The sequence below is a fragment of the Penaeus monodon genome, chromosome 14, assembly GCF_015228065.2.
Source record: "Penaeus monodon isolate SGIC_2016 chromosome 14, NSTDA_Pmon_1, whole genome shotgun sequence".
Classification (NCBI taxonomy): Eukaryota; Metazoa; Arthropoda; class Malacostraca; order Decapoda; family Penaeidae; genus Penaeus; species Penaeus monodon.
The window spans coordinates 38,908,356-38,920,855 of NC_051399.1; the positions used below are offsets into that span (position 1 = coordinate 38,908,356).

The 12,500-nt window shown below is 35.5% G+C and overlaps 2 protein-coding genes across 3 annotated transcripts in view; one reads left to right on the forward strand and one right to left on the reverse strand.

Moving 5' to 3' along the window:
* Positions 1–2,757, forward strand: part of LOC119581118 (COMM domain-containing protein 2-like) — a 3,290-nt gene extending 533 nt beyond the window's left edge. Inside the window, exons 2-4 of the mRNA XM_037929458.1 lie at positions 1,274–1,462; positions 1,601–1,721; positions 2,128–2,757. Coding sequence (XP_037785386.1) covers positions 1,274–1,462; positions 1,601–1,721; positions 2,128–2,270 — 453 coding nt within the window. The 3' untranslated portion in view covers positions 2,271–2,757. The remainder of the gene's footprint in view (positions 1–1,273; positions 1,463–1,600; positions 1,722–2,127) is intronic.
* The window catches only part of LOC119581117 (nuclear envelope integral membrane protein 1-like), a 20,609-nt gene extending 10,946 nt beyond the window's left edge, over positions 1–9,663 (reverse strand). For both annotated transcript variants that reach the window (XM_037929457.1, XM_037929456.1), the window contains exons 1-4: positions 9,499–9,663; positions 7,971–8,060; positions 7,320–7,441; positions 2,841–3,039 (exon numbers count right to left, since the gene is read on the reverse strand). In XM_037929457.1, coding sequence (XP_037785385.1) covers positions 2,841–3,039; positions 7,320–7,441; positions 7,971–8,060; positions 9,499–9,640 — 553 coding nt within the window. In that variant the 5' untranslated portion in view covers positions 9,641–9,663. The remainder of the gene's footprint in view (positions 1–2,840; positions 3,040–7,319; positions 7,442–7,970; positions 8,061–9,498) is intronic.
* Between the last annotated feature and the right edge of the window lie 2,837 nt (positions 9,664–12,500).

Genomic DNA, 12,500 nt, shown 5'->3' on the forward strand with positions numbered 1-12,500 from the left:
GCAATATTTCTCAAGGGATGTTGGGGGCAGACCCTTGTCAATCCTACCCTCGGGCAGTCTCCGAAGGGTATTAATTTAATGATGTGGGGTTTGGGACTTACAGCTGGTTTGTTAAAAATGTGTGAGGCCCGACCCGATGAATATTCATTATACACACATGTATATTGACAGAAATAAATGTATTTATATCTGTCTAGACATCCATACCTACCAGAATGATATATAAATAAAATTGTATGATTATATATATATATTATATATATATATATATATATATATATATATATATATATATATATATATATATTCATAAATAAATAATGAATATTCATTGGTTTGGGTCTCGCATAATTTTAACAAACTGGCTGTTAGTCTCTGGCAAGTGTGTACTGTAAAAAATTACAATGACCTCTTTTTCTTATGCGACTTCAGTTTAAACATACATATAGTGCTAAATACAGAGTACACATAATTTATTGATTATCAATCGCTGACTTCTAAACCAATATTTCACTTTTTTTTTAAAGATAACTGTGTGTACCAGTGGTCTCCTGTGGGGCACCACACACTTCTGTGCCTTTAGGGCTTTGGCAAATGCCAACAAACTTCCACCACACTTACCATGACAAAATAGTTTGCATTCTGCACTAGGTTGGACCAAAAATAGTAGTCTTTCCATCACTGACCATAGCAAGCTTCGAGTGGATTTAGACAGAACACAATACATATTTAGAAGAAAAGAGTACCACTATGAAAGTGGCCATGGGCGTCATGTAAATATTTACCCATTTCACTTCTACAGTGTAATGTTGCAAGCTAATAATAATAACTGAGTTAACTTAGATTACAGAAAAAGGACATAGATTTCATCTCTCAAAAAGGACGTAGATTTCATCTCTCAAATTTTTATCTTATAACTTTATAATTTCAATATGCATCAGTTGTGTCATAGATGTAACCATCTGCATATTAGTTTTAGGTAAACAACATACAAGATCACAGACTGCTTTTGTTGATGTTAACATATCCTATTTCATATATACAGCATTAATTCCAGCTGAATATAAAAAATTAATTAATAAAAAATAATAAAAACAATAATGCTATATACAGTTTGGGAAAGGATGGAATGCAAAATACAAGTAAAAAAGAAGAAAAAAGTATGCTGTGAGAACATTAACAAACTATTAACTAATGAAGTTCATTTATTTGCTAATATTTGTTAGAAAAACATATTGAATCATTTCAGAAAACTCTTGATTTCACATTTCAGATTGAGGAGGCAATAAGAGCCTTAGTGTACCTATTCTCACACTGCACTCAGGCAACAGCATCCAAGGATGAATTTAAACAACTACTTTTATCCTTGGGTTTCTCACAAGATGCTGCACAGGTCTTGACCGAGACCTTTACTGAAAATGAAGCAGAACTAAAGGCATATTTAAAGAGGATGGGTGTGCAAGTTAGTATAAGTGTTTACTATATTAATGGCATATATTGTTTATTAATGGCATACTTATGTAGTGCATGTTTAAACAAACTATAAAAAAAATTGTTTTTAGCATGTCTGTAGAATATATTAATAATTTTGCTTTGCCAGGTCCCGGAGTATTGCAACTTGGAATGGAGATTTGATATTCTTGTTGGATCGAGAACACTTAACCATATTGCAGAGCCTCTCATCACCATGCAGCTCTCATTAGACTCTCATAAGAGTAAAGGTAAACTTTGACTTGCAATGCTCATACAAGTAAAAAGTTCTCAAGTCTAATATTGATCCAAAAATATACATAATCATTCTTCACTTTCACCAGACTTATTTTGATTCAATAAACAGTAAAAGGATGACAGTTACACCTGTGATTATGAAATGTAGTTAGTAAAAAAGGAGTTTAACTGAAGGTAGTATGATGCCGCCACATTGGTTTATTCAAAGAATTGGATACTGTAATTTTTCTGAATATAATATTATAAAATTTAATATATTTCTTAAATTACCTTGTGAATATACATTGTCTCAAATAAATTGAAGTCTTAATTGTTATCATTACACATCCTGTAACAGAATGATTTCACTTCCAAATGATATGCAACTAACACCAAATAATTTCTTTATTTCAACATAAGATGGTACACTGCAAGACCAGCCTAGCAAACTGCTTCTGCAGACAGATCCCAACAATCTTTCACACATGACAGCAGTATTGGAAGAAGCACTGCACGAAGCCCGGACACATCATTCGCGGAAAATTCACCGACATTTAAAGTAGTTTTACTGGCTATTAATATGTTGCTCAAGATTTAGGGTCTGATTTTTTTTATAAAATCCATATTTGTAAATTCATGGGGCAAATAACACATTCCAATCACTGATTTATGTAAACATGCTAAATTTGCATGCTTATATATTTTTTTTTCTGTTATCCTTCGCCCCACCCCTACCCCATAAATGAACATAATAATAAGGTGATGTTTACATGTACCAATTCTTGAAATGATTAGATTACTATTCTGACATAATCTATCAAATTAGTTTGCCATTTGTAGACATTATTTTAAACTTTGTGGTGCTGTCTGCATTTTCTGTTAATTTACCAATAACTGTTTACTTTACTATTTATTTTGTCCACATATTGAGGGGCTGAAATAAAAGTTGTTAAAATATATATATTCCCTATCCCTATTGTCTTAGTTGGCTTTGTTTGCATTTTGCTTATGCAATGTGGAACTATGTTCAAATAAAAAGTGAAGAAAGAATGAGAAATCAACACACTCCATGGAGAAGTTATATCAGCAAGTTCACTTACAAGAAAATGAAATAACAGAAAATGTTTACTCACATCTTACACGCAGTTCAACCTTGAACCCATTCTTGCTGTCAATCCCAATGCAAGATGGCTTGTACAAGTCAAGCTTAAATGTTCTAACCCGCCATGGATAAAAAGCCAGCCAGGAGGCATCTTGGTGCTGCTGTCTTACGACTGATGAGTTCTGACCCTCGTAGTGATGGAAATTGTCATCCTCAATGTCTAGGTGAAGCTAAGGAGGGAAATGTGTAAGATGTGTCAGGATCTTTTAAGGAATTTATTCAGTGAATATATAAATATATACAAACCTGCACAATTTGTCGTTGCACAAGTTCTGCTTGCATGTATTCAAATATATAATGAAAAATTTATAAATGCAGTAAAAGTATTTTTTTTTTTTTTTTTTTTTTAATGCAAGGGAGAGGGTACCTAACAAACAGATGTCTCTTGTCTTCTAGTAAGGAACTAAATATCACCAGGACAGCACTTATTGATGTCATGTACTATTACTTTCATTTTATTTTTTTATTATTCTATGGAAATGACACTACAAAATATTCTGAAGATTTGCTAGTTATAAGCTCTGGTCTTTGCACTGATTTTGCACTACCTAAACCCCTTACAGTACCAAAACAAATCTTACTTTCCTCTCTTGGCACACAATTCCTGGCAGAAAAGTCCCTGTCCAGCATGTGAATGCAATTGGTGCATATAGTCTACTTACAAAAGCAGAAGAGTAAATACTCAAGTTTAGCAATTGTGTAAAAATGATATTTCCTTCAAATCACTAGTGAAATATTGTAGACAATACCTCATAATCAAAAGTCTATCAAATGATTTTCTTTTCCTGCTCTCCAACACTGTGTGCTTTTCAGATACCCTAAACCCATAAAAAAGTTACTTCTTGGCTCATCTAGTCTGTGTTGTTCAGCAGTGTCTAAGCTTCAGAGCTTGGGAGGTCAGAAAGCAAATCTTACAGACACTTTTTTCCTTAACAAGTAAACAATGTAAATTATTGAGTATTGGACTAATTCCCTTGCAAGGAAGTTGCCCTATGATTTATCTTGCTGCTCTATTCATTATATTTAGCAACTTCCTCAACTGATAGTTTGGCTAACCATAATAGAAGGAGTTGCAGTAATCAAGTTTACTGGTGACACAGCTGTGAAGAAGCATTATAACCCTAGTCGCCAGGTGGCATGTATGTACATACCATGGCATACCTGGACTCAGTTCTGGGTGGCATATGTGTATATGTGGGTGTATGTATGTGTGATGAGTGCAGCAATGTGATTTGTGGAGAAATTGAATGTGTGCAAGTGCATGTGTACAGAGGGAATGCGGGAGGTGGATAGTGTGATATAGATGGGCAAAAGATTCATGTCATGTGAGGGATGCGAGAGGGGGATAAAAAAATAAAAATAAAAATAAATCAAAATTACAATCTAGGAGCACTATGGTGTAAATGTGACCCTCAAAAAATAATGTGTTATATCAGGAATACCAATATAAACTTACAAGTGTGATATGTTTTAATCACAAATATAGAAAACTACACTATGAGCAGAGAAATCAAAATCTATACTATGCTCACAAAGTTATAATATAAACTTGTGTAAAAACTAGTTTGTTTTACTAGATAACGTGAAAAAATGCAAAAGAAAAATCAATAAAAACTCATAGTTATAAACCCAAGATACCAGACACTGCTTACTTTATCCAGAGGAAAGAGTGAATAATGATCAATTATGATGTCTATACAGTGAAAAAATATCCTACAGTCTTGACTTACAAGAAAATAAAGCAAATATAGACCTTAGAAAATAATAGTACTGACAAACACAACATATTCTCTGAGTGTTACACTGAAAGGGCAAGGAATGCTGCTATTGCACGTGAGTGGTCATGCACGCCAGGGTAATGACATAAACCCCTGGCAGCTGGGCCCAGGGGAAAGCCTACACCCTTGTATATTGGAAAATAACCCAGTGGCACCAAGTTAATAGTTAGCTTATCCAAGCATTTCCTTTCACCACATGCTTAATTTGAGCATGGATAGAAAGATTGTAATCCAATACTACACCTAAATCCTTCAATTGATTCTTCATATCCACCATGCTACTATGTACTCTTAAACTGGAAACATCCAGTCTTCTAAGATCAGTCTTTCTTCCTACAGTCAAGCACTCAATCTTATCTGCATTCAATTTCAACTGCTTTGTATCTATCCATTTCTTCAGATCAGATATAATTCCACTCAGCAGCTCCTCAGCATCCTGAACATTACTTAACCCTTTGCCGACGGGTGGCATGTACGCCCATGCCATGGCATGGCGGGACCTTCTGCTGGGGGCACGTACGCAAATGCCATAGTGTATGTATGGACATGCCATTATTTTTTTTTTTTTTGTTACAATCACGGCAAAAGATTATTTTTCTGCCACTGAAAGTGTGATTAAGTCGGTTTTAACACTTTCTCATTTTTACCATAAAAAAACACACACACACACACACACACACACACACACACACACACACACACACACAAAACAAACCGACGATTTCAACTCCATGATGCCGCACACTGCTTATTTTATTCGGACTATAGAGCGAATAATGATCAACCATGGAGTCTATATAACAACAAAAATATCCTTCAGTCTCGATTTATCAGGAAGTTTGGCAAGTAGAGACTTTGGAAAATAATGAAAACTGAAAATACATATCTTTGTAGTATTACAAAAGAACGGCATGGGATGCTGGTATTTGGCATGAGTGGTCGCGCATGCTAGGGCGACGATATAAGCCCCCAGCAGCGAGGCCCCGGCCTCTATGAATACTACCCGTCGGAAAAGGGTTAATGACATAAAAAACAGTGTATCATCAGCAAATTATATAAAATGAACACCCTGCTTTTCAAGCAAGTGTGATAATCTAATTGTTCAGATACAGAAGAGAATGGGACCCAATACACTCCTGTACTTCCAAATAACATGCTAGATAGACTAGTGCCTTCCCCTCTGCAACAATACAATAGCCTTTAAGTCATAAACAATAAGTTATGCATTATAGCATCAAATACAGCACTTTGACTTAACATAATAAGCACACTACACTCCCCTTCATCCATCAATACCAATAAATTATTTACCACAGAACATAATGCAGGCTCAGTTAGATAGTCACCCTGTAAGCAGAATGCCTGTCTAGTACTGTACTCACAATGTGTGGGTGAGCTCATAAATGATGTAAAATCTCTCTCAATTATTTTTGATAGGAAAGTCACATTTTATACTGGTCTGTACAAATTCAGACAGACTCTGTGGTTCCAGTTTACTTTTAATAATAGCCGAGTCTAGTGGAACCTGAGCTTTATGCGTATCTCAGATAAAGGCTGACACTAATTTTTATGGCTCTAATACTTACATGTGCTGATCAACAAACAGAAGGTGGATATGTACATCTAACAGAGGTAAAACCAAAACGGGTATTAATCTTAACCTAATGCCTCCAACTGAGGTGTATTTCACATCATGGCTCTGGTAGTGTGCTATTAATGTCATGGCTGACTTAGTGGTGGCTAAAGGGGTGCATGTATTACATTTTAGGTGGCACCCTCATGCATACAGATCACATGCCTTGGGGTACTGCCTGAGGAAAAACAGAATGTGTAATGCTGTGATTGGCTATTGTTCTGCATACAAGGGGCAATATTTAGTACATAAATCATTTACTTGCTATCCCTGGAAGATGACATACACACACACACACACACACACACACACACACACACACACACACACACACACACACACACACACACACACACACACACACACACACTCTCTCTCTCTCTCTCTCTCTCTCTCTCTCTCTCTCTCTCTCTCTCTCTCTCTCTCTCTCTCTCTCTCTCTCTCACTCACTCACTCTTGCTATTGCTGTAAACCTATAAATATCTAGTTTACATGATCAGTCTCCTTGTTTCAACAACTAACATTGTCATATGCCAGTATGACTGTTTTGAAGTAAGACTCACAGATGGGAAGTAATGAAGTTGTGGGAGTAGCAGCCTTGTTTATAAATGCATACAAGCTCTTATTTCTTAAGAGAGTAATACATCTAATATATTGAAATGGACTCTTAATTTACATCATCAGGCTACTACAGGTTTGATCTAGCAAATAAAATGAATATCCTGCATCTCTGATTATGCAACAACATTAAAACCATGTTTTGCACACAAGTGATATCGCTTTGTTGGTGGCTAGGCAGATGCTATGCAGAGAGTGTGACAAAACAGCCAAGTCTAAAATAGGCTCAGGAGGCAAGCCCAGTCAGCTGTGCATACTCCCCATAGTGGAGGCCAAATGCACACATAATTCTCCTGGAGGCATTGGGTTAAGCATTGTAATCTATATATAAGATATCTAAAATCAATATATGTAAACAGGGTATACTAATCTCCTTAAAACTGGTACACACCTTTTTTTCATATCTCACATAAAGCCTTACCTCAACAGTTTTGAAGACTGTAATGAGCACCTTTGACTCCCCATTATAGCAAAAGATGTGCAGTTTCCTCTTGCCATCAGACGTCAAAAACAACTTCTTTCCAGCATGCATTTGGTAGTAATCTACAAAAAGAGGGAAAGTTACTGTTTTTCCTAAAAGGAATGGAAAGGTGGGGGGGGGACTACACCTACTGCCCTGACACATTCAAGGTATATTAATAAATTCTTTTGTCCTTATCAAGCTCTGATGTGTGAAATATGAGGGTAATTATTCAAAAGAAGTCTTAATATCAAAACCTGGCTTCAGAATTCTACAACATAAATATCAGTAACAAAAATGACAAAGAAATGATAAGACACTGTCTTGACTTTTGAACATTAGTGACCGAGTTTACTTTGCAAATAATTCTCAACTATGATCTGTAGATAAAACTCAAAATCTCCAAGTCTTATTGCCATGACCCCATGTACTTGAAATTAACATAATAATGATGATAATTATATTAATGATAATAATAATAACAATAACAACCATAATAACAGTAATAATAATAAAGATAATAATAATATCACTGATAATGATAATGATAATGATAATAATAATAATCACTATTGTCATAATAATAATAACAAAAACTAGCATGTGCCTTACCCTGAGGTAGTTTTTCCTTCTTAATTTCATCCACATGTCTTGTGGCACCTCTCCTGATTTTCCCAATTGGTTCCTCAAACTCATCAGGGTCTGAAATTTAATAAAATGCAAATGAAAGTCATTAGACATAAAAAGGCCAAATAAAGTCTAAAACTTATATAGACTACTCATGAGCAATAGTCGTATACACCAATATCCTAGTATATGATCACACATTACCCATAAATACCATGTTATATGTCAAATCGAAAATAAGAGAGGAAAACAGAGAGGAGGGGAAGGGAAAGGAGAGTGGGGATGAAGAAGGGAGACAGCAAGATGGGGTAGGGGGAGAATGTGGTATTACATAAATCTCCATGAACTATGCACTGATTATAGTATCTGAATGCTGGAACATTACAAACTCTGAAATTCCTTTTATATTACTTATGACTTGGTAAATATCCTTATTGACCATATTTTATGGCATATATAATAAATAAATTTTTTGTTTTTTATGGATCATGATTAAAATGTGGGAGTTTTAGTGGCATAAGCTCCCTAACAAAGCAAAACAAAAGACAAAAATAGTAAAAGAATCATATGAACTCAGCAGCAATGGCAAGAAAAAGAAGAAGAAGAAAAAAAAAAGGCTATCTTCAGTTAAATGAAATACAATAAAACAACAAATATATAAATTTTTTGGCTGCAAATATTGCTGCTAGGAACTAAATAAAAAAATCCACATAGTTTCCTGCAGTGATTATGTAACTATTTCAGTTAGTGTTTTTTGGTTACCATGGTAACTATATGAAATCAAATAAAAAAGGGCTTATGGTAGTTGCAAATCAAGTGTCCATATTTGCTTACATTTTAGAATATATTCTATCACTTGACATGACAACCAATAAATTTTAAGAATGAAGAAAACCTACAATTATAACACCTGCTTTTTGGCAAATAACAGTGAACCGTTCTCATAATGTCTCGTATCAATATATCCAACGAGGCATATATTTACATAACAACTGCACTAAGGGAAAATCTCAGTCTGTTGTCAAAGAGAAAGGAAAAAACTACACGCACTAGTGAAATAAGTCAACCGAGTGTGAGTCCTGAGCCAAAGCCCCCCTTAGGTTAGGAGGGTCTCGGGTTGATATAGCATGTATGTGGATTACCAGGAGTGCCCACAAGGGTGTTGGCGGGTGTAATAGGGCCTTGGTATCAGAGGGGTTCAGTCGCTTTGCTAAAAATTACCTCAAATGAAGCTGTTCTAAACAACATTACAATGACATCCTTGTATTTTGGTGAAGAAACAAGTTTGAACAGGTCATGGACCCCTAAGAACAAAGGACAGACAATAGTACTGATGTATAGTTCATAATCAAATAACCAGTCCAGAACCTTTAATGCTGTTATTAGAGCTTGAAAAACACTGATAGGTTATTGGTCTGATGGGAAACCTTACTGTGCATTTACCGCAAAAGTGACATTTCTATTTTCGGATTCGAAAGAGGTTATAAAATCTTGCGCACTTTAAAGAACTTACCGATTCCAGGGATTTCACTGAAGTTGAAGTTTATATCCGCTTCTTCCTCACACAATACTGGCAATAGACAGAAGCAAATAACGACAAACGACGGAAAAATAGTTCTCCTACCGCACTTCCACACGTTTGTTATGACCGCCATCTTTGAATAGCAACGATTGTCTTGTTTACGAACATATATTTATATGGTAATAATAAAATCTTATGCATTTAACACCATCATCTTGACTTTTATTGATTTCTTTATTTGGCAAAATAAGTAAAAGGCACATTAATCTCCTAATTACACTATAAGCAATTATCTATAAGCATGTTATCCGCAACTTGAAACTGCTTGCACGCGTACGGTACATGAAAGCTTTTAAATGCATGTTTATACACGAGCGCCAGCGCACATACATATGTGTGTGTGTGTGTGTGTGTGTGTGTGTGTGTGTGTGTGTGTGTGTGTGTGTGTGTGTGTGTGTGTGTGTGTGTGTGTGTGTGTGTGTGTGTGTGTGTGTGTGTGTGTGTGTGTGTGTGTGTGTGTGTGTGTGTGGTTGCGCGCGCGCGCGCGTGTGTGCTCACCGAGTTCTACACTGATGCGATGTACTGCACTCTCCGCGTTTGTGTATGTGTGTGTGAGTGTATGTATGCACACACACACACACACACACACACACACACACACACACACACACACACACACACACACACACACACACACACACACACACACACACACACTACGCACGCACATATAGACAGATGTAGGTAGGTAGATAAAGAGATAGTTTAATTGAGAGATAGATAAATAAATAAATATACAGACTGGCAGGTATATAGGTAAAGATACAGATATAGTTACAAATATATATATATATATATATATATATATATATATATATATATATATATATATATATATGTATGTGTAGTGTGTTGTTGTGATGATGTGTGTGATTGTGTGTGTTGTGTGTGTGTGTGGTTGTGTGTTGTGTGTTGTTGTGTGTATATATATATATATATATATATATATATATATATATATATATCAATCTATCTATCTATTTGTGTGTGTGTTTGAGGGTGCGTGTGCGCGTGTGTTTATAGGTATGTATATACCATATGAATATAAAAATAAAAATGGTAATGCCTGTATCACCTTCCAACTTTCAACTAAACTGGTGATGCTATGGTGGATAAAATATTAATTGCCGAGGATAATGACACCTTTCATCTTGGGATCCCTATCCTGTTTAATCCCGATCTGCCAATAATATTCTTGCTAAAGCAACTACTTACAAGTCTTAAGCATTTCACTTGCAGTTGCACACTTCATCGCTTTATCGCCTAGGTTGTATCAATTCATGTTATCAGTTTATCTATTAACGCTTTTTTGCACTCGAGATGTGGAATCGCTTATTAGTATTGCTCACGTACAGTATAAGAAATCAAACATATTGACAGTCAGCAAAGTAGAATTTTCAATTCTTTCTTATCGCCTTTCTGATTAGTTGTTTCAGCCAAACAAGCATGTAACTTTTCCGTCATTGGTCATAGTCTGTAAGATCATATCACCATCATTAGGAGACAAATACTTAATGATCACCAGTGACTGTGTTTATTGCCGACACGATCCTGGTCTAGACCTTTGGCCGCTCGGCAATGTTACTGATCCTGAAGCACTGAGATAGCCATAATAGGCCAGTTGGCCAAATAAATAAGTAAATAAATAAATAGATAAATAAATAAATAAATAGGTTAACAAAATAACATGTCCCCTCGAAGGTGCAGACGGGGAGAGGGTATTTTACTACGAAGACCGCGGCCAGAATGCACGCAACCAAAGTGTATATCAGGAATTCCTGAATTTAATCTCACCCTCAGTACATACATATAATTATCTCTCACATATCAATAAATTAGAATCTTTCCATAAAGTGTGCTTGTCCTATTGTTATTGACACCATTGCACAATTCATAACTAGTAGATACTGAATATGAAAAGATGACGGTCACTGAACAGGACCATGGAAATTATTATATATTGGTCGAGGGCCACACAATGAAAAAAGGTTGGGAAGCAATGGTCTATATTGTATAGTCTTGCACGCGACTCGCCGGGCATTTTGTAGACAAAAACAATTAATGTGGGCCGCCACAATTCAGCTGTATTGTATATGTAGTGAGCGTGTTACATAATATAATGTGATGCTGAACTAATGTAATGCCAAGAATCATTACATCCCATTTCTTTAGTCAAGCAAACTGGAATTTCTCATTTGAAAGGACGAGTCTAGTACTTCTTTTAATGTAAATCAACCAAGTATTTTAGTTAACAATTCTCTGCAATATTGGAAATATTCCTATAGGATATGTCAAAATGATTTTATCTCTGTTTTGATGATTCTTTTTAGTTTCTACCATTTTAAAACACCCACAAGAGGAAAGGAATTAATTCAAATACAGGTTTTGTGCTTCTATGTCAAACTCATAAAACACGGGCCAAGATGTGGCTCTCGTGATGGTTATAAATGGCTCGGGGGTGGCGAAAAGAATCATTATCCTGTGGAACTAAATGGTCGCCATGAAAGAAAGTAATACATGGTTAGACTATTGAAAAGTAATATGTAACCTATATTTCGTAATGATAATAAATGAAGATGCACAAATAAATGAAAATCGTTATGTTTTAAAACTAAGATAAACATTTATGTCGAAACAAAGAAATAAAAATTTTCAGTGCAATTAGTGGAAAATAAAGTAAAAGATATGAGCTCAAGGCAATGTAGACTTCTTATGCATAAAAACTAAAATGAAGTTGTGTGTGCTTCAATTAGGATAATTTTTAACAACGCGACTGAACCCCTCTGATACCAAGTCCCTGTTACACCCGCCAACACCCTTGTGGGCACTCCTGGTAATCCACGTACATGCTATATCAACCCAAGACCCTCCTAACTAAGGGGGGCTTTGGCTCAGGACTCCCAATCGGTTGATTTATTTCACTAGTGCGTGTA